Source organism: Piliocolobus tephrosceles, chromosome 3, assembly GCF_002776525.5.
Source record: "Piliocolobus tephrosceles isolate RC106 chromosome 3, ASM277652v3, whole genome shotgun sequence".
Lineage (NCBI taxonomy): Eukaryota > Metazoa > Chordata > Mammalia > Primates > Cercopithecidae > Piliocolobus > Piliocolobus tephrosceles.
The window spans coordinates 111066750-111094281 of record NC_045436.1 but is presented as its reverse complement, the minus strand read 5'-3'; the positions used below and the strand labels follow the sequence as shown (position 1 = coordinate 111094281).

At 40.9% G+C, this 27532-nt stretch overlaps 1 protein-coding gene across 2 annotated transcripts in view; it reads left to right on the top strand.

Moving 5' to 3' along the window:
• The window catches only part of FRAS1 (Fraser extracellular matrix complex subunit 1), a 452974-nt gene that overhangs the window by 250441 nt on the left and 175001 nt on the right, over positions 1–27532 (top strand). For both annotated transcript variants that reach the window (XM_023222483.3, XM_023222482.2), the window contains exons 21-25: positions 16446–16595; positions 16829–16975; positions 22816–22962; positions 25741–25881; positions 27109–27249. In XM_023222483.3, the coding sequence (XP_023078251.2) occupies positions 16446–16595; positions 16829–16975; positions 22816–22962; positions 25741–25881; positions 27109–27249 (726 nt within the window). The remainder of the gene's footprint in view (positions 1–16445; positions 16596–16828; positions 16976–22815; positions 22963–25740; positions 25882–27108; positions 27250–27532) is intronic.

Genomic DNA, 27532 nt, shown 5'->3' with positions numbered 1-27532 from the left:
TCTGTTGAGACACCCATAAAGAGTTGAGTCCTATGAGAGTGGTGGGAGTTGAAGCAGGAGGGAGCAGGACTGGTCTGCAGGGCCTTGGCACACCCGTGGGGATGCCTTGAAGGTTCTGGGAGGTGTCGCGATTGCATTTCTGTGAAGAGAAAGATCTGCGGAAGATGGCTTGGAGGAAAAGACTGAAGCAGAAAGTTCTTTAGGAGGTAACCACAGTAATCCAGATGACAGAAATCCTTTAATGAGAATGCTGCTGAGGGGATAAAGAGAAGGGGTCATGATTTCACCAGGTATTAATAGTATGTTAGGTTGACTCATCTCACGTTGCTGTTTTGTCTGCAAAATGGTCCAAGTGGCAATTTCATATGATTTAATGTAATAGAAGCAACAGAGGTTGGTGCTCCCTCGGCCCTGGGGGGTAAGGCAGAAGGAACTTTGCAGATAGTTTCCAGGTTTCTGGTCACAGAAATTCGAGGGATGGGAGTACCATTTACCAAGGGTAGAAATATATCTGAGAAGCAGTGAGGAAACCAGTGTGCTTGAATGTGGCCAAGTTGAATTTGGGGTGACAGTTTGACATTCCAGAGTGTCTCTCTAGGAGGAGGTTAAAGGTATAAGTGGACAGGTTTCTTACTATAGCTACTAGGAGCTTGTCTTCTTTCTCAGTGTTGACCTGAACTGAAAGTCCTGGAATTGTTTTTAACTAAAGTATTCCCTCAGTCAGGTCATAGTTAACCTCACAGAATGTTTAGGTGACTTTTATCTAAACTCAGGAAGGTATTAGGAGAAACCATGTGATGACAGACAGGCAAAGCTGAGGATAATCTACCTTGTGCGGGGCCAGCAGTGGAATGTCCTCTCCGTGTCCTTGGGAAGTCCTAGCTCATAGGAAGTCCTTGAGAAGGACCGTCTCTGCCCACTCTTTTGTGTATGTCCGAGAGCCTCCAGAGTGGCAGGGTTTCCTCTCAGGATGCATTCTCTATTTGACTCATACCTGAGATCATCATCGGAGACCTCGTAATTGTACTGTAGCTGTTTAAAAAAGAAAATGACAGAATCTAGCACACTGACAAGAGTAAACCCATCCTGGGAGCAGGTCCAGTAACCTCAGTGTGTCTCACATATGAAGATGGCATATGTGTGGGGTTTCTTCCTCCAACTCTATCAAAGCAAATATAAAGTATGTGAGATTTAGGCCACAGCTGAAGGTTTTCAACAAAGATAAATGAACTGAGGTGAGAGGCAGCTGTGCATAATTGCGGGAGACAGGGTTATATGCTATGGAAAGCCAAGTTTTCTTCTGTCATAGATTGAATTTTTTTTCTTTTTGCCCACATCTCAACAACATTAACAGAAAACTCCAAAGGCTAAGATGCTGTCTTCATTTCTTTTTCTCAGCTAAAAGCTTTCTCTTGTTCATAGAATAGGGTAAGAATTAAAAGGAAAACAGATAAAAACCTGGGGTGGGGAGGGGGAATGTCCACATGCAAATGCGTTTTTTTAAAAAATGCTTTGAGTTTTGTGGACTGCCTGATAGGACGGCTGTGTTTTTGAGTTCTTATATAGAAAGAAGATAATATCAAGGGTAATATTGCAGAGGGGAAGACCTGAAAAATTAAAATAGTTGTTTTCTTTGGGGGGTAGTGAAAGTCTGGGGGATTAAAAAATTGTTATTGTTTATGAAGTATTTTTTTTTAATGTGAGTTTGCTCTTTCCACAAATCTGTGTGAGAATGTAAGCAAAAGAAGACAAATACCAGTAAAGAAATATTACTTTGAGTATTTTCATACCGTATTCCTATTCCGCAGAACTCAAATTCTAAACAATGGTTAATAGGTGTTACATGTAACAAAAACAAAAACAAAAAAACCTCCTGGCCAGATAAATTTGGGGTTGACTCGGTTACATGAAGGTAAGCAACTTTCTTTATTGCAGGATTTCTGAGAACCTTAAAAATACATATGTGCGCTGTGAATCTTTAAGATGAAGATGGCTGAACATCATTTCCCAAGCACTGAGGACCCCTTCCCTTTATTATAGCCTCTTACAGGGTTAGCCAGTAGTATGCAGAACAATATTTTGGAAGTTCTGAAATAACTGATATTAATACTTGGAACAATTGGTTTGCACCTGTTAAAGGTAAAAGAAAATTATGGGCCGGGTGCGGTGGCTCACGCCTGTAATCCCAGCACTTTGGGGGGCTGAGACAGGCGGATCACGAGGTCGGGAGATCGAGACCATCCTGGCTTACATGGTGAAACCCCGTCTCTACTAAAAAATATAAAAAAACTAGCTGGGCGCGGTGGCGGGCGCCTGTAGTCCCAGCTGCTCCGGAGGCTGAGGCAGGAGAATGGCGTAAACCCGGGAGGCGGAGCTTGCAGTGAGCTGAGATCCGGCCACTGCACTCCAGCCTGGGCAACAGAGCAAGACTCCCTCTCAAAAAAAAAAAAAAAAAAAAAAAGAAAGAAAATTATGAACCCGTACACAGGTTGTGGACCAACTGACTTCCCTCCTTTCCTTCCTCTCTCCCTCTCTCCCTTCTACCCTTCCTTCTTTCTTTTCTCTGTGGGCAGGCAGAGGGGTCACCCAAGGAGGTGCGTGTTTGCCACCTTTTTGCCTGCTGAAGAGCATTGCTGTTAACATTTTTCTTCCACATCATAAACACTTTTGAGTCCTTTCCATGATTTTTCCCATTTATTGTCACCATTTCTGAAAGAAGGGCCCTAAAAATGTGGTGAAAAAGTAAAATTGCTCAAAGTTAAAGAGCAACACATCTTTATTTTGGAATAAGCTGATACAACTGCAACACTGAATAGCGCAGGGGGAAAACCCAGTTCAAGTTGAACATAATTAAGTACCCGGGAGGGAGCCCTGTATGAGCCAGGGCACCAGCTCTCTGTCTCCCCTCCAGACACAGTGACTGGAAGCCAGAGAAGTGAGAGCCAGTTCTGTTTTAAAGCAGCTTCTACCTTGCGGGGGAGGTGGATTGGCACCGCCCTGCATCTTGCTGTGGCTGCTTCTGCAGTTATAAATGGAAAGGAAAGGAAGAAAAGAGCCATAAACTTTAAACATGTAGCAGTTGTTGCCTTATTTTGATCACCAAATCCTACCCATCCATCCCTCAGTGCCTGGCTCAGATTCCCTCCCCTCCAGGACCAGCTTCTTCTTGGCATCTCCCCTGTTAGAATTTCTAGTATGCTGATTATTTCTGCCATTTACCTAGCACTTGGGCTTTGATCAGCTCACGTTCTCTGTGAGTGATCTTTTCATGGGTATCTAATAATAGGTGCCAGTTCTGAGGGCTTATCATATGAAAAGTGCTGTGCTAATTGCTTTGAATGTATTTTGCCATTTAACATTCACAATGATCTTCGAAGGTAGGTACTAATTTTATCCCTGTTTTTACATATAAGGAAACTGAAACTGGCTAAGAGAGGTTAAGTACTGACTCCAAATGATAAAAGTCAGGAATGATTGATCCAAGATTTGAACCCAGAGAATATGATTCCAGAGTCCACATACTCAACCATTGTGTACTCCATGATGCAAGTACAATTGCTTGCACACAATCGGGATTCAAGAATGATTTTTTTTTTTGGTTGGTGAATTAAAAAGCAGATTGGTAGGTGGATTACTTGATTGGCGAGTTAAAAGTCAGTGTGATAAATAGAATGGTTTGGAGAGGCGTTGTTGGGAAACATTGCACAGACTTGCTGGTCTGTTTTAAATGCTAAGGAAGCTGATTTAGACTGCCATGTGTTCATGCATTCCCATTGTATTTGATCCTTATTAAATGAATAAACTTCAAAGAAAAACATTAATGCATACTAAATTTTAATAATTTATATCACTCCACATTTACTTTCTTTTTCAATATATACATACATGCATTGTTTTCAATTGTAGTCAACAGCTACTATATTTCTTTGTTCTGTTCTCTAAAATATCACTTTAAATGACATATTTCCATATGTTGGCAAATATTGGAAGAATCTACATAATTGTCATTTTTAATGCCTAAGTCATTTTCCGTTGTGTTTGAGTAACTTAACTTGGCCATTTTCCTGTTGTGGATCTGGGCCGTAAAAAGCAGGAGATAGATTTACTGGTTGGTGCATGACTTCATAGGCTACAGCTGTGATTAGATATGTGTTTCATGTCATTACTAATACTAGTAATGGTGTGTTTATGAAGTTTTATAATTTTCAAAGCATTTTCTCATGGATCTTCTCCTTTAATCATCCCCAGAAGCCCCCCTGAAGAACTGGAAATGCTAGTAATTCCCATTTTGTTGACTGGTGAATTAAGACTCAGTAGAGTGCCAAGCTAGCACTTGGATGGTCCTCAAGAACTGTTGGGTAGAATTAAGGACTTGAATCAGCTGTCCTCATGTCTAATCCTCTTCTAATGCCTCGTATGATAATCACAACAGGATCTTTCTTCTTAGTGTGAGTCATATTTTGGTTCTTATCTCTTCTTTTTCACCTTCCTCTTTATTCCATCTAGTCCTGTTCTTCTATCTCTGAATTTTTTTCAATTTGCTTGTGTCTTCTATTTTTTTAACACTTGCTTCTTTATTTTCCTTATCTTCTTTTTTTTTGTAATGCACTTTCTTTTCTTATTTCTCATCTTGTCACCCTATCTCTTATTGCTTGAACCATGAATTGCATATCCACCCTCTCTACAGAACTTTCAATGATTGTCTCTTCCTTGTTTTCCCAAATTTTGTTTTATTTAAGAGATCCGTCTGTCTGCAAAGGGATGATTGAATATTTCAAGGCATTTATTAGTTTTTTGAGCTTTTCCTTTCAGGAAAAAAGAACATGACCTATGCTTAAATTGAGTCCTTCCTAAAGAAAAAAAAAAAAAAATTGTGTTTTCTCCTTCATGTGACTTTTACCAAACAATACCTTCCTTAGCTTTCATAATGAGAGAAGGACCTTACTTGTAAGCTTTCAGCTTGTAAAAGCTCCCAATGAAGTCAGGATTGCTGTTTCTTCCTAATAACTATAAGTCAGGGCTTGAATTGCAGGGAAGGTTTCTGTGGGTGTATGTTGAAAGAACACAGCTGAATTGAGACTTACAGGTTATCTTCTTCAGTACTGAAGGTAGCAAAACTGCTAAGGCTATGTTTACCTGCTTTTACACACCTGTGAATTTCTGTGGCTTACTTTTAGTAGGTAAAAACAGTGAATTGATTGCAAACATGAGCATCAGCATCAATGTCAATTCTGATTGGGCCCACTACAGATAAGGAATAATAACTCATGTTTATTGAACACTCATTGTGTACCAGTTCGTCACATATATTATGTCACTTAATTCTGTCTGCAAGCACAGGAAGTTGGTCCTGTGATTAGTACCATCTGCATTTTACAGGCCAAGGTAAGATTAGAGATGAGATTAGAGATGGTAACCCACTTACCCAAAGTGTCACAGCTAGTAAGCCCTGGAGCTGGGCTCTGAATCCAAGGAGTGCACTTCAGAGGGCACATATGTGATCGCTGTGTCATCAGCCTTCATCACTGATCTAGTTTCCATACGACTCTCTCTGCTTCTCGACATCATTGTATTCACTTCTTTTTGATGCGTTGTGGTTTTGACCCTCATGGCCTTCCCACGCACTCCCTACACTCTCACTTCACTCTCAGTCTACAACTCTGCTTTCTTTTTTTGTTTAGAAGATTTATATTATCTGATAAGACAAAACAAACAAACCTCATCTTTTCTTCTCAAATATCTTTCTCTTCTATTACCTCTTTTTCCTTCCTTTGAGAAAGGAGCTCCCTCATTCTGCCCCGGGGAGCTCCTTCCCCAGTGTCCCAGAGCCCATCTGCCTTCCTGAGCTGATCTCTCCAGTCAGGTGTTTCCTTTTCTGCTTACACATTCATCTCCCTCCTTTTCTCTTCGTTTTTCCTGCTCCTTTTCCTCCCCTATCTTCTTGCCTCCAGGGCCCTTGTGTCTTTCACAACTTAAATCTTCATTTCTATTTTCTCCTTAGATTTCATCCCAAGTACGTGTGATAATCCCCTCCAGATCCTCATTTCTCTCTTCCTGCTGGACATCTGATCACAGGAAATCTCCAAAGAAAAGCCTTCATCTTCATCCCTCCTACCTCCACAGGTGCTTTTCTTCCTTCTCTTGACTTCCTTGTCCATCTACTACTGATTTTTCAATTGGCACAATTCAAAACCATTGTGTTACCTTTGCTTCTTTGCAACCCGTCTTCCACATTGGAATCACTCATATCTCATAGATATAGCATATCTCTGTTTCCGCTGCAAAAACCCCAAGCTCTTCTTTCTCAGATGACAGACATGTTTCTAAAGCTCTCCTAGTCCTTCCCAAGAGGAGGAGGAGACCTTTCTTGAATATCAGCTTTGGTTTATAAAACACTCTTTGACACTCAAAACTTGTTAATGCCTTCCCATTGCCCATTGCATTAGCTGTAAATCCTTCACCCTAATTTTCAAGGTCCCTGATTTCCTTGGTTCCCCTGTGAATGTCCAAGGCTCCAGCCATGCTCGTTTTCTTCCCCACGCCACACTGCTCCCTTCCTGTGTGCCTCTGTGCTGTTACATGTTCTTCCCTACTAACAAGGATGTCCTCAGCTGGCACCATCTGCAAACATCAAATGAACACTCAAGGTCAAGTTCCTCTTATCCACTTTGGATAAAATATTCTCTGATCCTTGACACCTGTTGCATTTGGGATGTGTATGTGTGTGTGTGTTTGCCATCCCTAAGCATCTTGAGAGAAGGATTCAAGTCTGATTCAACCCTATAGTACCTTCCACAGTGCCTCATACTCGGCTGACTTGCCATAAATGTTAATTGAAGTGAACTGTTTTCTACTGTGGAGCTAAACCGAGTAAAACATAAATTGGATACAAAACTTCAAGATACATGGTAAGAGTGATACTCCTGACACCTTGTTGGCAGTGCAAGCTGGTACCAAAACCTAGAGCTTTGCTTTTACATTTGACACTGCCACTCGCCACCTCCCCCTACCCTCCCCACTTCAAGCTGTTTCCTTGGCTCCTACGGCAGCCTTCCCAACACATGGGTGAGTTTGTCAACACTGAGTAGAAATCACTACTATAACATGAATCACCCTATAACATGAAGGTCATTCTGTTGTCATGTTTTCTTTGGTTAGTTTTTTAAGAGTAAAGCAATAGCCACAGACACTGAAGAAACAAGTCTCACTTGGTTGGTTGGTTTTGTTTTGTTTTGTAGCTTTTGTACTAACTCAAAGCCTCTAAAAAGAATACATGATTTCTAAGAGCTTACGGGTGGACTGAGCACAAAGTAATGATCAAAAGGGAAAGAGATAGGATGTTTTTTTTCTTCTATTACCTGTATATTATTTTCTGGATTCCTGTCGTACTTATCTCACAAGCAGAAACCCATCAATTTTAAAAGTGGCATTAGAATTCAAATTCGATGCCCTTTAAAGGCCCTGAATTTTGGCATGAAATCATTTCTTTTTCACCTGACAAAGAACAGCTACAAGTGCTGATTATTTTAACTGCTTCCAAATGCACTTAATGTGGTTGCATTAAGAACCTAATGGACTGACAGGACATTATTAAAAATCTCACTGTGTGTCTAAATTTGTCTTTATAGATCATTATTTATCAGCTAAGGAGTCACTGCTCCATAAAACCAACATCCAAAGCCATTGCGTCGCCAGTACACATTTACTTTAATATCTTCAAGCTTTTTTGATTTTGCTCCAAAGATGTGAAACAAATTATTTCACTGCCATGTGCTTCCATCCATCATGATTGTGGGTAATCCTCACCGATCCTTGAAGCGGAGCCTTTGTGATTTGAAGAAAGCATCATATAGTGATGACCACATGCAATTTCCTCACAGCTGCAGGGTGACATATTAGAGGATTCTACAGCTGCTGAGTCAAAATATTAATTTTTTATCTGTTTAAATTTCTAGCATATCTACATGCTGTGCATATTTAGAAAACAAATGGAATCTTCTGCTTGCTTAAAAACAATAAATGCATTTATTTCAGCTGGAGCTAATACTCCATTTTTCAGGCTGCCTTGTAATGTGTTTATTAATTTGCTTGTTTACAGTGCTAATTCACTGTGTTTATTAGCAAGGTGGTATATACACAAACAACTGGAATTACATCTGTGCCCCCACCCCCAACTCACATACTTATTATACATGAGTAATCTGAAACAGCCTAAGCATAAATGTATCCTGGGCCTCTCTTCTTTCCTTGTGACTCTTAATGAGTCATATATTTAAAGACTCTTTACTGTAATTGCAGTAGTGACAAATAAGAATTTACTTACTGAGTAGTAGCGGGAGGAATCTGAGGGACGGGCTCCAGAATAGGCACTGTTTTTAAGCAATTAACAGATACACACTCCCTATTTCAACATATTTGAGGGCAGTCTCCCTTTTTTTGATTGCAGGCAGGAAGGTCAGATGCAGATGCCTTACTGCACAGATGGGGCTTTTTGGATGGGACATTAATCCTTGCAGAAGCTGCTAGAGTGATGGGTTGGAAATTCAATTCTCTTGTTTTAGTAACTGCAGTCTGATACAAGTTAAGCAGTGACCATATACACTTCCTCTACTGTGTCCTGTGAAATGGTTTTCAATATCACCTGTGGGCAGGAATAGGCACGGATGGCAGCCTGGGGTGTTTAGGGGTAATTCACCCCGGAATTTGTTGGTCTCTCTGAGGACGCTGCCATTGTAAGGACACAGTTTCTGACAGATGTGCTCCTATGGTGTGGGCCCATCAAAGATCTGAATTAGAGGGTTCATTAGACGGTTACCACCAAATGAGAAGAATTCAAGAGTTGCCTCCAAATCAGACTGGTTTGTAGAAAATATGCCCATAGACTTTACTGTGAGTAAAATGACTGGTGTCGTGGCAGTTTATTGGGTCACATAGTTACCTCCCATAGTGCCTAGATGTGGGGCTCATGCCATGTCTTAATTATGTTTAGATTGTATAATTAGTACATTTGGCTGGCCATGGGGGTAGTTCTCTCTCTTTATTATCTCCAATTGTAACTGACAAGGCAGTTGGCAGTTGTCACACCTGCAGCCGAGTGGCGCTCTTTTTCTCCTGACCTCAAGTGGATTTTGAAAACCAGGTGATGCAACCCATATTGCCCTTTTTCGTAGGCCTTCAAATTCTCCACAATTTCCTAGTATTTTTACTCCAATAACTTATTTTTCCCCTCTAACAACTGTGTGGGAGCTACCTACCAGGTACCACTGATTTGGCCAAATTCTACTTTGTTTTCCTTTTAAAAGGAGTTTTGAGAACTGTCCATGAGTGAAAAGGCCTTCCCCAGTCATGCAAAGAAAAACCACAAGTGTGTTTTTCTTCCTTCTCAAGGATCTCCATTCCTGGTCACAATAGTTTTCATGTATTTGCATTACAAAATTCTTAATATGCCTACTCTAGCATAAGCCCCTTGAGAACAATTCAGTAGAGGGATGTTTTTGTCAGAAAAGGAGCTTCTGCAGATGTAATGGAGGGGAGGAGGCTGGTAGGGGAGAGAACAGTAAGGAGCCTGCTTTTCTTCTCCAGCAAGGGTTTCATGGCAAGAGCTGCTGTATGTCAGAGTTTTCTTAGATTGTTAGTTTTCTGCTTTGGTTTGATGTCTTCTCCTAACGTGAGTTGCCTTTCATATAAAAAATATTCTCATTTAAATCTATAACAAAAACACAGAGACCTCAGTAAAGAAACTGAAAAAAGACACACACACGCGTGCACACACACACACACACAGAGAGAGAGAGAGATTCCCAATTGCCTTTACCATAAAATCCAGACTCCTTCTCATGACTTACAATGTTTTGCAAAACTGGCCTGCCCAGGTCTGAGTGGCTCTTTTGTGTGTTCTTTAAGATCCAGCCATGTTGAACTTTTCTCCGTTCCTTGAAGGCATCCTGTTCTGTTCAACTGCTGGGTTGCCTAAGCTTTCCCTCCTCTTGGAACCCTTTCCAAACATTCTCCTCCTGCCCTTCTCCTCTTGCAGCTAACTGCCACCAGTGTTCTTGTCTCAGCCTCCTCTGGGAGGTCTTCCCTGGCCCCTGGACTAAGTTGGTACCCCTGCTATGTACTTTCATGGCACCCTATCATTATCCCTGTAGCATTCTACAGGATGTTTGTAACAGTCTCATGCCAGTCCTGCACCTCAGTGTCTACCATGTTTTCAGGTTGCTCAGCACACTGTCCCCATGACAAAATTTGGAGACAGCCCTCTTTAAGGCAAGAAACATAGCCCAAGTCCACTCTACTATTGGACTCAAACATTCTACTGGGTTACTTCCAACTTGTTCTATAAGAGGGGCAGGCAGGAGCAAAGGGAGTGGTGTCTCTGCTTTTTCTTCCCCTTCAGTTTGAAGGTTTTTTAGGTTGGGGTAGGGAGGTGGAGAGTGTAGGGGTTGTGTTGATCAGGGAGGGCGTGGGTCTATTAGTTCCAATGCACATTCAAGAACTTTTTCGGCCAGGTGAGGTGGCTCATACCTGTAATCCCGTCACTTTGGGAAGCCAAAGAGGGAAGATTGCTTAAGACCAGGAGTTTGACACCAGTCTGGGCAATATAGTGAGACTCCTGTCTGCATGAAAAAGAAAAGGATTAGGTGGACCCAGTGGTACACACCTATAGGTCCAGCTACTCAAGAGACTGAAGCAGGAGGATCCTAGAGCCCTGAGTTCGAGGTTTCAGTGAGCTATGATTTTGCCACTGTACTCTAGTGTGGGCAACAGAGGGACACCTTGTCTTACCAAACAAAAAAAAGACCATTTTTCTTTCTATCTTCTGTGCCCTGGGTTCTATAAGTATAGTGTCTTTGTAGGTCTGATTTTGATAACTTTGGGAACACATGATAACCCCATACTTCCTGGTCCAATGGGGGATGGTGACAGTGGATGAGGAAGGAACTCACTGATTGATACCTCAGTTTATTCTTTGATTGTGCATCTTAAATACTCAATTAAAATGATATATCCAGAATCATTTCCCCCCACCATGCTGAAAATTGTAGGAGTATAGTAGCCATTGGAATGTTTTTATTGTTTCAATAAAAAAATGTTTTTCATACTCAACCTCGATTATAATAAAAGAAATATGAAGTAAAACGATGACATAACCCCAATTTTCACCAACCAATTTAACCAAGATTGGTTTACCATTTTTAAATTTTTTAGTGCTGGCAAAATTATGATTAAACAGTCTCATAAATGGCTCTTGAAATATAAATCAATAGGAACTTTCTGGAATGAAATTTATAATATCAATTAAGAATTTTAAATTTTTTCATGCTTGTAGTGCTTAAAAGTGTATGCTCTGGACTTAGCCTGTTTATGATATATGTAAAGCAAATGACTTAACCTTTCAGGTCTCAGTTTCCTCATTTATAACATGGGGATAGTAACATTGCCTACTTTTTCTCTTCAAGTGAAATTATGTGTTTATAATAATTAATATTTTGCCCAATGTATATTCAGAGCTCAGTAAATGTAAACTGTAATAATAATATGAATTGTACCCTTTTGACATTGTCCTTTAGGAAATAATCTGAGATGCAGACAAAGATTTATGCACAAAAATGTTATCATAGCCTTAATTACAAAAATGGAGACAAATTGTAAGTAAATGTTCACACTGTAAGAAAATGATTTTCTTGTTTGCTTACTTAATACTGGAATATGATGTAGCTGCTAAAAATGATGTTTACAGAGTCCCTAATGACATGTGGGAATGCTGATGATATTGAGTAAAAAGGTACTATAATGCCCACATTTAATCTAATCTAATCTATGTAAAAATCTCTGTATGTAAAATTGTATAGAGAAAGCACTTAAAAAAAATGTCAACGTTAGTAGTTATTGACCCCGAAAAACCATGCTTAGGGTGATTTTTATGATTATTTATACTTTGTAAAAATATTTTTCATGTTTCCTTCTCTTCCGTGGCTTACTTTGTAGTCAGAAAAATAAAACCCTTAGATCCCTGTCTGAACCTGCTCAGCCCTTCTCTGTAGATCACAGCAGTCCTGGACTTGTACCTGAAGCCTGCTCGCAGGTGGTGCCCTGTGGTACCGGCTACTCGTAGCCTGTCTTGCCTGAGTTTTGTAGTCTGCCCTAGGGAACTATACTTTTCTGGTTGTAAGTCAGAACGTTGGTATTAATCCTCAAGCCCTTGTTGTTCTGATTTCTGGCTTCTTTCCGTGCAGATCGTTACTCATTTTGAGGTCTCCCAAGAAACTCTCTCCTACAAAGAGATTTTGACTTCAAGCCTCTGACGACAAAAGTGTTCCCTAGGTTTTGGGGACTTATTATTCTTTTCAGCTTGATTTAATAAAAATCAGTCAACCAACCCTGAGAGCCTAATTATATAATTGGCCTTCTGTTGGGGAATTGCATATGATGGAGCTGGGAAGGAAAGTTTGCATGAGTGGATTAACATGGGTCACACTCAGGTTGTTGCTTTGGAATGAGTCTATTCACAGGATCGGGTGTTCAGCATGACTTTTTAAACCATAGAATGAATAGAGGTAGTGAACAAAAAGAGTTAGATAGTTTAACTTTCCACACTTGAGTGTTTATAATCTCCTGTGTGAGGTAAAACTATAAACTAACTTGGATAAATGTGATGTGTTGGTCAACTTCGAGTTGATCATTTTATATTTTCAGGTGTCGTGTACTGATTTCTCCATTGACTCTGAGCACTCACTCCATCATGCAATATATGTTTGGGGACTGATCTGATGCCTTCTTGTGGCTTAACATGGAGCTGTGGAAGGAAGCAGAGGCCCTGAGTAATTTCAGTCTCTGAAACTCTTCAGACCTTTCCATTGATTTCTGGCGTCTGTGTAGCCAAACAGCCATGTCTGGTTTAAGATCTCCAGAGACTTGATTAGGAGGATAGCAAAAGTTAAAGGCTGTAAGGAACCCGTATATTTATAAGTCGTCAGAGGCACAGAAAGAGAACCCAGCCAAGAAGAGCACCTGTGTCACCCAGGCTGAGAGGAGAGAGTTTTAACGGGGAAGGCTGCCTGGTCAACAGTGCCTTGTGTTGCAGAGATTTCAGGTAGGATAAGGAATTAGAGGAGGCCATTAGATCTGGTCCTTAAGAGGCCATCAGAGACCGTTTCAAGAGCAATACCACAGTAAAATATTTTGAAAACAGATAACAATGAAGTGAGGAGTTAGAGGGGCAAGGAAGCTGGGTAGTTAAGGGAAGGCAAGAGATGAGTTGTTTGTAGAGAAAAGTTTTTAGGACAGTAGACAATGGAGAGCATGGTTGGAAGTTGAGGTCGACAAGAGAGATAGGGGAAAACAGGTGGAATAATATTGATAATTGGATCAAGAATATAGGTGTAGGCATTAGCCATTTTATCCTGGGAGAAGGGAGGAAATGAAATAAAAACAGGAATAGATAGGTGTTTTGAGGTTGAAAGGAATGAATGCAGGATGCTCTGCTTAATGATGTAGGTGAGATCACCTGGGAAGACATGAATGGGTGGGCAGAGTGGGGTAGTGACTTCAGAAGAGTAATAAGGGTTTAAAAGCACTGCTGGGTGAGGGGGAAGGAATGTCCACAACCTGGCTCCAGTTTCCTTTAGAATAATTAACACATGTTACACTCCTTATTTAAACAGAGATCCCAAGATCAGATAAATCCATAAATAGTTATTTGTTGTACCCACAAAATACTACAGGGGTCTGCTTACTTTCTCTTGAAAGCATCCCCTGGGTGATTATTCTTTTATGTTTCTCTAATTGCATGCTAGAGAAAGCATCTGTTAGATGCAACGAGTCTTTAGACCACTGAACACCTGCAGATCTTGTTGATGCATGCCCAAGTTCAGAAAGCTCTGGAAGAAATTGCTTTAAAGAGGATAGGCCATAACTTTTCAAATAACGGAGCCTTGAATCTGTAGTGTTTCCTAGGTTTCCAATCCTAACATTTACCCACTTGTTAAGGTAATCATAAAACACTATCACCTTCATTTGCTCTTGCAACTTTTGAAGCATTTTAAATTTCCCTTTGCACAACTGGGATTGTGCTCCTGGCACTGTGAGGAAGGCATAGGGAAGAGAGAACAAAGGGCTTGGCATTCTGTGGAAACCATACACCAAATCTGGGGAAAGTAGCCTCCTTCTCATATTTCCCTCAATGCAGTCATAATTTCCTTTGTAGTTTACTGAAGGACTGAAATTGTTCCTAATATTGGCAAAAGGCTGCTTGTAATTTGTAACTCCCAAAGTTCAGAGAAAGGTTGGGGACTGTTAGTTCGTATGCTGCCAAAAGAATCAGCATTTTTGAGTCAGACTCCTGTGGCTTAACTTCTGGGATGACTATGAAGGTCCTCTGAAGGGTTCTCATGTGGATGAGTGGGCACTGGACATGAAAGGGAGATCTGCTTCATGTGCAGGGAACACATCCAGATGATCAACAGTTAGGATCAACAACAGTGTAGAGAGAAAGACCTGTTTTTAACAGATTTCAGGGGCAGGAATCTGTTTTACCAACACGGATTTTGCTAGAAATCACAGTCTCTACTACAAGCCTTGAGATGAAACAAGACATTTTGAGGCCATGGGTGGTGCATTAGCGAGTACAAAGAAATGCTTTGAATCCTACAGGGGAAGATGGGAAGGCCCCATAACCAGAACTCTTTCTTTTCTTTTTTCTAGATCTTACTCCTTTTTCATTTTAGTTGGGTAAATTGAGATTTGTGGGTTTTTTCCTGCCTTTGGGATAAAGGATGATAAATGGGACTTAAAGGGTAATTACCACTTGAAAGCAGGAAGTTTTCACCTACAAAGGAAGCTGAACACAATCAAGTTCTTTATTAAAGAATGACTATCATGTGAATAAGAACAAGAGACAGTGCCATCTGGACAAAATAATTTGTTTTATAGCTTTAATCCCAACTGGCATTACAGAGCTACTATGCACTATGCATTGGGTCATAAAAATGACTTTTCAACTCACAACTCTTCTTCATAACTTTATCTCTAGTTAAAGACCAAAATATTCCAGCAACTCAATCCAATTATTTACTCACCCCAGTCCATTCATACTGAAGGCTGAGACTGGTATACTGACTCTGGAAGGCCAAATCTGTGACAAGGAGCCTTGCAGAGGGCTCAGGAGCCCTGTTGATGCAGAATTTTTCTCAGCTTCTTTGCTGGACTCATGGCAGCGGCACCTCATCTGCTCAGCCTGCTGTGCTTAGCCCCTTGTGGGAGAAACATGTGAGTTAGTGAGTGCAGGATCCAGCTGGCCTCTCAGGGCACTGACACAAAAGCAAGCGCCATGGGGGGCCTGCAGCCAAACCAGGCATGTCACCTCAAGGGAAACGTGGTGGCACCCAGGTGAGGGTGCCCATGACCCTGAAGCCCCAGAAGAGGTGTTACAGTGCTCTTTTAGTTTCGCCATCTGCAGTCTGACAGATGGTGGTGTGTTAGCAGCTCATTTGGCCTCTTGCCTTGTTGCTGAGGCAGTTAGTTGCCCTCTGCTGGTGAGGGCAAAGGGCTGGTGTGACAGCCTTTTCTGGGTACTAGCACTTGGTGGGCCCCAAGCTCTTGTCCAGTGTTGAAGAAGAACGGGGTTACACAGAAAATTGAATAATGGTAAAAGTGGAGAATTTTATTGAGTGATAAAAACATTTCTCAGAAGAGAGGGGAGCTGGAGAGGGGACAAGAAGGACAGGTCATCTTCCCCCAAAATCAGATTGTCTCTTCCCCAAAGTCAGGCTGTCTCCCCACTACTGACTGAGTCTGGGGTCTTTATGGGCACAGGATGGAGGTGGGGCATGCCATAGGTAGTTTTGGAAAAAGCAACATTCAACTGGTAAAAAGGCATGATTCAGAAAGAACCAATTGGGAGAGGGTGGGCAAAGAGGAATAGAAGTTCTTACTTTAGACTTTCTGTCATGGGTTTCAGGCTGTTTTTTGTTGTTGTTGTTTTATGGTGAAGATAGGGTTTCACCAAGGACCCGCCCTGTCTTCCTAGAATTTCTCTGCCTCCTGCCTCTATTACTGTGAAGGGGGTGGGAGAAGCTGCACTCCAGTCTCAGACCCCCAGGGGAGATACTGATAGTATTGATCTTACTGCTTCTGTTAGTCAGGAAGTTCTCTCTATACTCCTAGCAAGTATCTATCACATGGCACCCTCATATTTAAAGGTCATTCCATTGGAAAGGGATGAAAACTCAGTCACTGTGCTGGGCTTGGCCATTTGCTAAAAACCTCAAACACACAATTTGTACAGGTCCCAAGCTTCTACTTTACTGATATACACTGCCTTTGGGCTACTCTCCAGCTGTCAGCTGCAGTGTGTGTAATTGAAATCTCTTCTGCCCTTTGTGCAGTGATGAGACTTTGTGCTCATGAACACCCGTGCCTTCTCTCTGCTCCCCTTCCCCTTCCAGACTGCCATCCCCTGTGCCAGCACTGTGCAGCTGATCACAACACCGGGAGCATCTGCCTGAGGTGCCACAATGCCCGCTACCTGCTGCTCGGGGACCACTGTGTTCCTGACTGCCCTTCAGGATACTATGCAGAGAGAGGAGCTTGTAAAAGTGAGTAAGTGCTGGACTCAGGAGCTGGAGCTGCCACCCGAGATTCTCTTCGGGCAGTAGCTGGGAAGGCTTGACCTTTCCTAAGAGAGAGTGGAGGCAGGAAGTATGCCATGGGACTGTAAACCAGACCTGCCAATGTTCTCAATGTTGGGACTTTATTACCCACACTTGGGATGCTGCTTGGAAGAGAATCTGACATCACGGTTTCTCTTGTGTCTCTTTTTCCTCTGCAGAATGTCACTCCTCGTGCAGAACCTGCCAGGGCAGAGGACCTTTCTCCTGCTCCTCATGTGACACCAACCTCGTGCTGTCCCACACTGGCACCTGCAGCACCACCTGCTTCCCTGCGCACTATCTTGATGACAATCATGTTTGCCAGCGTAGGTTTTTCCAATGAACCTTCTCTCCTTTCCTTCCTTTCCTGCCTTTCTGAAGCCATTGAAAGAAATATGAGGTTCTTACTTCCATCTTCTCACCTGGTAGCCTTTATTTTTATAAAAGGAAGAAAACCAATCTACAAAGGCAATAAGGTTGCCATTAACAGATTGTAGCTCAGATATCGGCCTAATCGAAAGTGCTGGGCTTGGCGGTAGGCTCTTCTCTGTAAGTGCCAGCTGTGTGATCTTGGGCAGGTTATTTAACTTATCCAGGTTATCTCATTTAAAAAATAAAAGTGTTAGTTTGTTTCATCTTTATAGTTTTTCTCAGCAATCCCATTCTATGACCGTAGGCAGAGAGTGGAACTTGCTCTAGTACACAGTCGGTGAACTAAGCACTTCTCTGGATTGAATTTGTTTTCTACGTGTATTTGTGAATATTGACAGTGTACAAGGCTTTGCATGCTGGAAATATTCCATTTCTGCCTAAACAGTAGTTATATGGACTTGTATGGGAGTTACTTATATAGATGTCTTATTTCTCAAGTAAGTCAGAATATGATTAATTACCTTGAGTCAGGCACAAACAAAGAGTTAGGATATTCTATTAGGGAATGAGTAAATCTCTCTGAAAAAAAAAAAAAAAAGATATCCTTCACAGATGAAGGAACATTTATGATAGGCTGATGCCACTTATTTTATCTCAGGCACCAAAGTGTCATTTGCAAAAACGAAAAATTGTTATACTTTTGAAAATGACAGTTAATAAATATAGTGGTGATATTTCAGTTGTGTGTTCTAGGGGATACCATGCTGAAGGAATTGTGCAGTAGTGGTTAGGAGAGTGGGCTCGAGAGTCAGAGAACTGAAGTTCAAATCCTAACTGCTACTTAGAGCTTTATGACCTTGAACAAGCCAATTAACCACTAGTCCTCAGTTTCTTTCTTTCTTTTTTTTTTTGTGAAAGGAAGATTATAACAGTACCTACATCCTATTGTTGTTACATTTAATATAGACCATAATGGAGAATAAGTTGTCAGAATTGATTAACCGTTGTTTTGTTTTTATCATCATCATCTAAAATGAGAGGCAAATAAAGTAGTAAAGGTATTTCTATTTTATAGATAGGATGATAGATATTACTGTTAGTTTATTGAGATCCTTGCAAAGATTTGCATTAGTTATATGGAACTCACCCTTTTGCATCATCTGTGGAGGTACTGGAGATCTAAAAACAAATTTTTTTGGACCAGTGAGAAGATTGCTTTTGTAACAAAAACTTTGCTTTGTATGTATCAACTGTCTGCCAGAATCTGTAGATTCTGTAATACAAGAGACAGGAATGAAATACTTCCATGTTCTATTCAAGACTAAGAGAGTGTTGGTGGAGAAATAGTGACTTAGATTTATGAGGCTCTTCACAGCACTGGAATCACAGAAATAAAAGTTCAAAAGAAAAAATAGAATCCATTGTATGAAGTATAGGTAACAAAAATACATTGCATTGAAATAGTTCTCTTCTGGGAAGTTTTTGTCTTGGTGCAGGGTGGCCTCTGCACAAACACATTTACTATCATCCCATGTAAATAGAATGTCATAGAATATTTCAGTTGGATTAAGAATTTCCTAAGTTTAGTCCTTAAATTTCATTCTAAGGTTGAAAAAGTATGCTCCTACGTTGGGATATTTGAGTTTCTAGTAGGTTAAAAAAAAAAAAAAAAAAAAAAAAAACAGCCTGGCCACATGGTGAAACCCCATCTCTACTAAAAATACAAAAAAACTAGCAGGGCATGGTGGTGCATACCTGTAATTCCAGCTACTCGGGGGGTTCTGAGGCAGGTGAATCGCTTGAACCTGGGAGGCAGAGGCTTCAGTGAGCTGAGATCATGCCATTGCACTCCAGCCTGGGTGACACAGCAAGACTCAGTCTCAAAGAAAAAAAAAATTCAACAATGTTCTATTCTAATACTCATAATTATAGACAATTATAAGCCTGCCAATTTTAGAAATTCTGCAATAAGGGCTTTTGAGGAAATGTAATCAGTATTAAGGGATATTAAGGGAGGCATTCATAACCAAATTATTGAAGGAAGTAAGGACTGGAGAGCTTTCTAGATATTCTAGTTACCGGAATCTTTCAAGAGGATGTACTATTAATTGAATTAAAAAATCTAAGGGTCACCAGTTGAGGTAGGAACTTTAAAAAAGAGATGATATGTAAGGTTCTGAGTACTTGAAATCATAGTGCTTTGGTATTGGAGGAGAATTCCGGAGTTACTCAAGCCAATCTTGCACCAGTGCAGAGACTCTTTCTCACTCACCTCCACAGACTTCCATGGAAGAAAGCCTATTCCACTGCTGAGGGGCTGGAGTTGCCGGACAGTTGTTTTTAATTGGCCCTAGAACTTGCCTCCAAAGTGATATAGAATAAGCTTTCTCCTTCATTCACATGATTACTTTCCAAAGTTTGAAATTAACTATCATTCCCCACTTGGATATCTCTGTGCCATGTAGACCTAGAGCCAATGGAGTATTGAAGGAGGAGTGAATGACCATTTCTTTGACCTACAGCAGAAAACAGGTCTGTTTAAGAAGGTGATTGAACCCCTACACTGTGAGGTCCCTCACTCCTTACAGCACATCGCAGTTATGATGGTTACTGGACCTGCCAGCTTCCCTCACTGATTTCTGGTGCACTCTGTCACCTTTTTCACCGTCCTCCTGCATTTGCTATAGGGGTCACTGACCTCAGAGTACTGCCCCTGCTACTCCAGGTGGCCACACCAAGAGGTCTGCGTCAGGACTAGTAAGTACTTTGTGGGGTTTGAATGTAATACCACGGAAGCTGAGAACCCGAGGGACGTTGGTACCTACAGAACTGCTCTGTGTCAGACAGGGTAAGCCATTTACTCATTACTTTGGAAAGGGTAAGAGGAAGAAGTCCTTGAAGCCACCTGTTTCTCAATGTGACACTACCATGTCCCTCCAAATCCTCCATAAAGTCTTCCAGCAATCCAAAATGCTCAGCATGAATCCATTTCTTTTAGAAGTGAGTGAAGGAGCTGAGGTATACATCAAGGTTCCAAGGGTGGATGAGTACTCTGTGCAAAGATTCAGGCCGGGCACAGTGGCTCACACCTGTAATCCCAGCACTTTGGGAGGGCACGGTGGGAGGATCATTTGCGGCCAGGAGTTTGAGACCAGCCTGGGCGAAAAAGTGAGATCATGTCTCTAGAAAAAGTTAAAAAATAAGCTGGACATGGTGGCGGCATGTGCCTGTGGACCCAGCAATATGAGAATCTGAAGCGGGAGGATTGCTTGAGCCCAGGAGGTAGAGGCTACAGTGAGCTGTGTTCATGCTACCACACTCTAGCCTGGGTGACAGGGTGACAGAGTGAGAACTGTCTCAAAAAAGAAGAAAAAAGATTCAGGAACACAGAGGCAGGTGGAAGTAAGTCATAGGAAACCCTCAGACACTAGGGCAAGGAATTGGCCTTGACCCCTGGCTGGGAAACTGGCATTCGGGGACCTCATTTTGCAGCTCTATGTCAAGAAAGGAGGACCAGCTGACCTTACTTACGTTGCATATCACATTTTTAGTTACTATCAGGCCTGTTATTGACTAAAAATCTTAGATATTTTTTCCATAGCAACTGCTTTCTAAGCAGGTCTTCTTCATTCTGTATTTGTACAGTTGGTTTTAGAACATAAATGCGGGACTTTTCTTAGAGTTCTGCTTATTTCACTTGATTACTGTAGGTTCATGATTTTAACTGGTTAAGGTAACTGAACTGTTGTTCTTCCAGCTGGTGAAACTTATATGTATGTTTCCTATATAGGTGCATGTGGTGTATTTAAATATTATTGACATGGTTTCTTTGTTTCCATTAAAGTCATGGATAAAAATATTGATCAAGTAAGAATTTAAGGCTTGATTAATGTGATACTCTACTGTGGACACTATTTTTATCAATTATAAAGATTTGCTGATCACATTTTGAGTATGCTTTTCAACCACCTTCAAATCCACTTACAACTAGTAGGTCTTACTTCATTTTTGTATTCACAAGTTTATTTTTGGAATCTCTATCAAACTCTTTGCCAAAATTAAGATACACCATGTGTAAAAATTCTAGCAAAAAAAAAAAAAAAAAAAAAGAATAAAAATTTGGTCTCACCTAAGCTTACAACAGTTAAAATATTCTTTTCTGATTATTGAAAATAATTAGAACTGAAAATCCAGTCTAGAATTTTCCCAGGACCTTAAACTGCCAATATATATATTCTAATGAATATTTTATAGCAATGTCTTTCTTTGTAGGTGAAACAATAGCATGTGATTTTTTTTTTTTTTCAGGGAGGTAGTTTTCTTGCACTGTGCCATATACTTTGATATCATATAGATCTAAAACTCACTGGGTTTCTCTGTGAACTTTTCCTCTGACACATAATTAGGGAAGATTTCTGAAAGAGACAGAAATGCTGGTGGTTGTATATATCTTATGCCATATCTAGCTTTATTTCATTTATGTAGCAAGTGTTTACTGAACACCTATAATATGACAGATAACAAGCTAGGTGCTGACTAACATTACAATGAACAAAATAGACCTGCTATTTTCTTTCTTGAAGTTTGCAGCCTAAAAGATACAAATGTTAATCAAATAATCACTCAAATGGAAATTGCTATACATGGCATGAAAAACATGTACAGGATGCTGTAATGGAAGGTCTGTTTTAGAATAGAAAGTTAACAACGGTCCCAGAAGAAGAGACTGAAGAATGAGTAAGAGGTAAAGACTCAGAGATTATATTAAGAGGATTCAAATATGCATGTTATAATAGGATTTCCAGGTGGAGAGAATGGAGGGAATGGTAGAAGAGCAATATTTGCAGAAATGATGGCTGGAAATTTTCCAGGATTGAAAAATGACATTGAGTTTGAAGGCGAAAGTGTACTCGGAAACCTGAGCTGTATGAATTTTAAAAGCCACTCTGGTAGATGCATGGAAAATAGATTGCAAGGGGGTCAGAGCAGAGATGGAGAAACCAATTAGGAGGCTGTGATAGTAGTTCAGCATGGGATGATGATGGCTTAGAAATATTGGCATTTGTGGATATGGAAAAAAGTGAAAAGTTCTGAGAGTTATATTGGAGTTTGAATAAATAGGATCCAGTGAATAATTGGATTAGGAGTCGGGGAAAGAGAGGTGTCAAGATAGACTCCGAGGTTTCTGGCATGAAAAACTACGTCGATGGAGAAATGCCAGTTGTTAAATGAGGGAAGATGGAAGCATGACCAGATTGGGGGATCATCCCTGAATGTCAGAGTTACGTGACTGGCTTCTAAGAGTTGTAACTAGGCAAATCAATCAACCAGTTCACCTTCAAGTCCTTTGCATCTTAAAGTATGGGGATTCCCAAGCTCCCCAGTAAAGTTGGTGCCTAATTTTAATGTTGGTATCACACAAACACCTGAACCTACATTATGGACTAAAGGGGGCTTGATTCCTGAAGAAGTAAGGTTTAAGTTCTGAATTGTAATTCCAGGGATCTTAGAGTAAGCATAAATTCTGTTGCTGAATCACAGAGCAATTTGGATATGGGATTTCCATTCTTGGGTTTGCAATTTATATTCTTTGTAAAATAAGATTACCCTTTTCTATTTTGGAAACTAATATTTTCTGTTTTTGTTGATCACAAGGGAGGGCTATGAGCCATAATGAAATGTGGAGCAGGTTGGAGCAAGGCTTTGTTCCTATGTAACATCTGTCTAGGTTTGATCAGTGCTTCAGTATTTGCAATTGTAATCATCCGGTCATTTTCTTTTCCTGTCTGCTCAGCATGCAACACACACTGTGGAAGCTGTGATTCACAGGCCAGCTGTACCTCCTGCCGAGATCCAAACAAGGTTCTGCTCTTTGGGGAATGTCAATACGAGAGCTGTGCCCCACAGTACTATCTTGACTTCTCCACCAACACGTGCAAAGGTAAAGCTCTTCCTGAATTGTGTAAAGATTCTTTTACTCAGTGATACCCCTTTACTACTGATGTCTAGTTTTCCATATTGAGAAAACACCAGTCATCATATATTTTGACTGTCTCTGATGATAGCAACAATTGTGTATGTATGTATATATTCATTTATTCATTCCTTGATTCACTTATTTAGCATATATTTTGAGCACCTTCTTGTATCAGACGTTGTGCCACATTTTGATAACAAGACTAGAGGTGGCAAATTGTAAATCCTCAGGTTATATTTGGCCCATAGACATGTTTTCTTTGGTCTACCTAATGTTTCAATGCTTTAAAATCTTTAATTATTCACCTTTTAAAAATCAGAAGATTTCACATACAAAAATTGAGATTTTCAAATGTTGTTTTTTTTTTTAACCGGAAGCTCTAGTAGTGTTGCATATGCATCCCGACGGTGCAACTGTAGGTTGAAACAGTTTAGCTGTCGTCCCTGCTGGATGGAGCAGGATCTCTTCAGTTCATCAGTCCCCACCATTCCCTTTCTATCACACAAGGCCTACTCTGAAGATACATCACCTTCCTGGGCTGTAGGTGTTTACATTTACAACTCTAGATTGCTACCTCTAAGCTTGATGAGGTCAGGAGTCATGTCTGATGTGTTCATTTCTGCTTAACATACTTAAATGAGTGAAGACGTAGTCCCTGTATTCAAGGAAATTTATAGGGAGATAATGTCAAATGCCAAGTGCCTTTTTCTTTGCTCTCCAGTAGTTGGAATTCTTGGGGCTTATGCTCTTTGAATGGTAGTGCTCAGCAAGAGGAAAAGCAGAGGTAAAGAACAGGTTTTACTTGCCCCTGTCCGTTTCCTCATTCCTGCCTCCTTCCACATTTCTCTCTATCCTTCTGATTCTGGCAGAGAAGCTAGAGCTTAGATATGGTGGTCAAACATCTGTCAAGTAAACTTAGGATGCTATAAGGTTCTGCAAAATTACACACTTTCCATTCCAAGAAATTCTACTTGGTTGTCAACTTAGGTGGTCTGCTGTGTTCAAAACCACAGGGGTTTTTCCTTTCTTTTTTTTTTTTTTTTTTTTTTTTTTTTTGACTTCTAACCAGTAGCTGTCAGTTTGTGGTGAAAAACAAGATTATCACAAATCCACCCCATTATAGATGATTTCATAACTATGCTGGCAGTTTTCAAGGCTCTGTTTTAGTCATTTTCCCTCAGGACTGATTCAGCCAAATAAAGGAAAAGGATTAACTTTGTAAATCTTCTTGGAAGCACGTGTACTGTCTTGCATATTTACCTGATTTCTTTGGGACTTAGAAATATTCTATCAAGGAAGAGAAAAGGTAATTCATGAGAGGTTTCTCCAGTTTCTTAGCAGGAATGGAAGGTGAGATCCAGGGTGACCCTGAATGGAGATAGGTTCTCTAAGAGAAACAGTTCAGCAGCAAACGTTTATTGAGTTGTTACTGTATGCCAGGCACTGTGCTAAATTATTGAATTTCATTATTTCATTTTATTCTTCACAATGACTTTATGAAATGGGTACTATTCTCACCCATGTTTTACAGGTGAGAAACCAAGGATAATATAGATAAAAACATTATTGTAGGATAATACAGATAAAAAGTAGCAAAGTCATGACTTGAATACAGATTTACCTTTCTTCAAAACCCATGCACTTAACTGTGCTATCCCATCCCATCTTCCATGCATGTAGCCCTTCCCTTACCAGCTACAACACTGGCTTTCAAACATGAGTTTTCTGACTGCATCAGAATTGCCTGGGCCATTAAAAACAACAGCAACAGCAACAACTATAATATTCACAATAACAAGTACAGCAGCAACATGTTTTCCCTTGCCCCATCCCAATCCCTGAGACTCTGATTTGATAAATCTGATGTTGAGCCTAATCCATATTTTTAACAACCCCCCTGGATTATTTGCGTGTACATTCAAGGTTAGACCCCTCTAGAACATAAGCTCCTTGATGACAAGTTCTACACCTACCACCTTTATATTGCCCCCTCCTGCTGTTCAGTGACTATCCCATAGGTGCTTATGGAGCAAATTAACATGTAATTGAGTCCATTCTAATGCCTAAATGAGATCTTCTATTGTTTTAGCAACCTCTTTCTTTCTGGACAGGACCTTTATGCCCCATATAATTCTGACATCATTCGTTCTTTCTGTCATTTTGGTCAATGCCTGGTTTTGAGAGATAGAAACTCTTGCAACTGGTGTTATTGGTGGCAGCAGATGCATTCTTAGTTGAGTCTCTGACATCTCTTTACCTATTGAGCATTGAGTACTTGGAAGAAGTCAGGGTTAGCTGAAAACTGCCAGCATAGTTATGAAATCATTTATAATGGGGTAGATTTGTGATAATCTTGTTTTTCACCACAAACTGACAGGTTTGTGGGGCGAGGTGGCCACTCCCTGAGGCAGGTTTTGCCTGAAGACTTGATGTGGCACAGGGATAAAGAGTTAAGACCAGAGTGATCTGGTTTCTCAGCAGCCCTGCTGACAAGCAGGCTCGGCACAAGCATGGAGTGCTCCTTGTACATGTCCATGTCTAACATAATTAGGGAACACTTAAAGCTCAGAGAAGCATTCAGGCTACTACAAGTGGAAACCTCGTTTGAGTCTGCTTATCTGACATCTCTTACGTTGTCCTTATTTTACTCCTTGCGGCTGCAAACAGACTCCTCATAAATGAATTTCTGGGTCTGAGGGTGGACAGAAAGGAAGATAATCTAATGCAGACTTTCTCTTTTAGAGTGTGATTGGAGCTGCAGTGCCTGCAGTGGGCCCCTGAAAACAGACTGCCTGCAGTGCATGGATGGCTACGTTCTCCAGGATGGGGCCTGTGTGGAGCAGTGCCGGTCATCATTTTACCAGGACTCGGGCCTCTGTAAGAGTAAGTGTGTAGAGGCCCTGCTCTGTGTTCAGCCATACCTTGGCCACCTCCGGTTTGTACTCTTCTCAGAAGGAAACTGTGGCAAGTTTCCCCTTCTGGCTTTTTACCCAGTTTCTGGTTTCTTTCCTAAGAGCTATCTTTGTTATCGTGAACATTTCCCCTTTTCATCTTCCATGCCCTAATAACACATTTGCTAAAATTTGAGAGCAGTATGGGAATCTTGGGCATATAGGACCACACAAACAGGTGTGTGTTAGCTGTTACTTTCAGATTTTCTTTAAAATTGAACAGTCAGGTTCTCCAGGTGGGAAGGTGTTTGTACCCTAAGCATTTGGGCACATGGGAAGACCCGATGATTTCACTCACTGACCCCTTCAACCCTCTGTATTGCATACAGCTCACAATCATCTCTCTCTGACCTAGTATCCCTTTTAGCCTCAACTGAACACTACAGAATTCTCAGACCCTGAAATTCCCCTCAAAAGTGCACAGATGGCATTCCTAGGAGTATTCCTGGGGGACTGAAAATTGACTTGATGAATCACAAAAGGTCAACACTTCAGCAAAACAGTATTGAGAGCCAAGGACTAATAATAATAATAATAGTTGCTTAGGCCAGGAATGGTGGCTCACGTCTGTAATCCCAACACTTTGGGAGGCGGAGGGAGATGGATCACCTGCGGTCGGGAGTTCGAGACCAGCCTGACCAACATGGAGAAACCCCATCTCTACTAAAAATACAAAATTAGCCAAGCATGGTGGCACATGCCTGTAATCCCAGCTACTCAGGAAGGCTAAGCCAGGAGAATCACTTGAATCCGGGAGGCGGAGGTTGCGTTGAGCCAAGATTGTGCCACTGTACTCCAGCCTGGGCAACAAGCAAAACTCCATCTCAAATAATAATAATAATAATAATAGCTGCTGATATCTGTCATTCACTTTATAGTTTATCTAGCATTTTCCATGGGTGGATAGGACAGTATATCAACCCCCATTTTATAGAGAAGAACACTGAGGCTCAGTGAGGTAGAGTGACTAATCCTAAGTCTCCCAGCTGGTAAGTATCATAGTCACAACCAGAACCCAGACTCCTTCACTCTTCATATGGTCCTTTGCCAGGTACACTAGGCTGTACTGCTGCTGGACATCTCATGCTGCCTTCCCACAAGGGCCTGGAGCCCCTGGAAAGCCACACAGATTCCTGATGACTTGACTTTTGTCTTTCAGACTGTGACAGCTACTGTCTCCAGTGCCAAGGTCCCCATGAGTGTACCCGCTGCGAAGGGCCATTTCTCCTCTTGGAAGCCCAGTGCGTCCAGGAATGTGGGAAGGGGTACTTTGCAGATCATGTAAAGCACAAATGCACAGGTAACTTGGAGACTGTTTTGATTATTCTGGAAAGAAGTGAAGGCATCAAGTAAGTCACATGTGCTGACTCTCAGGTATCCAAGAACACTTAAATTAGAAAGCAGAATGAAAGCCCAGAGAGCTTAGCCTAAGTAATTGATGGCTTCACATGCATATCTGCCATATGTTGGTTAAATAGGATATAGGAGCATAAGCCAATATTCTCTTACACAAATCAATATTGTCCCCAAAGGTCTTTATGGAAATAAAGCCAATATTTTATGGAATGTAAAGCTTATATTGA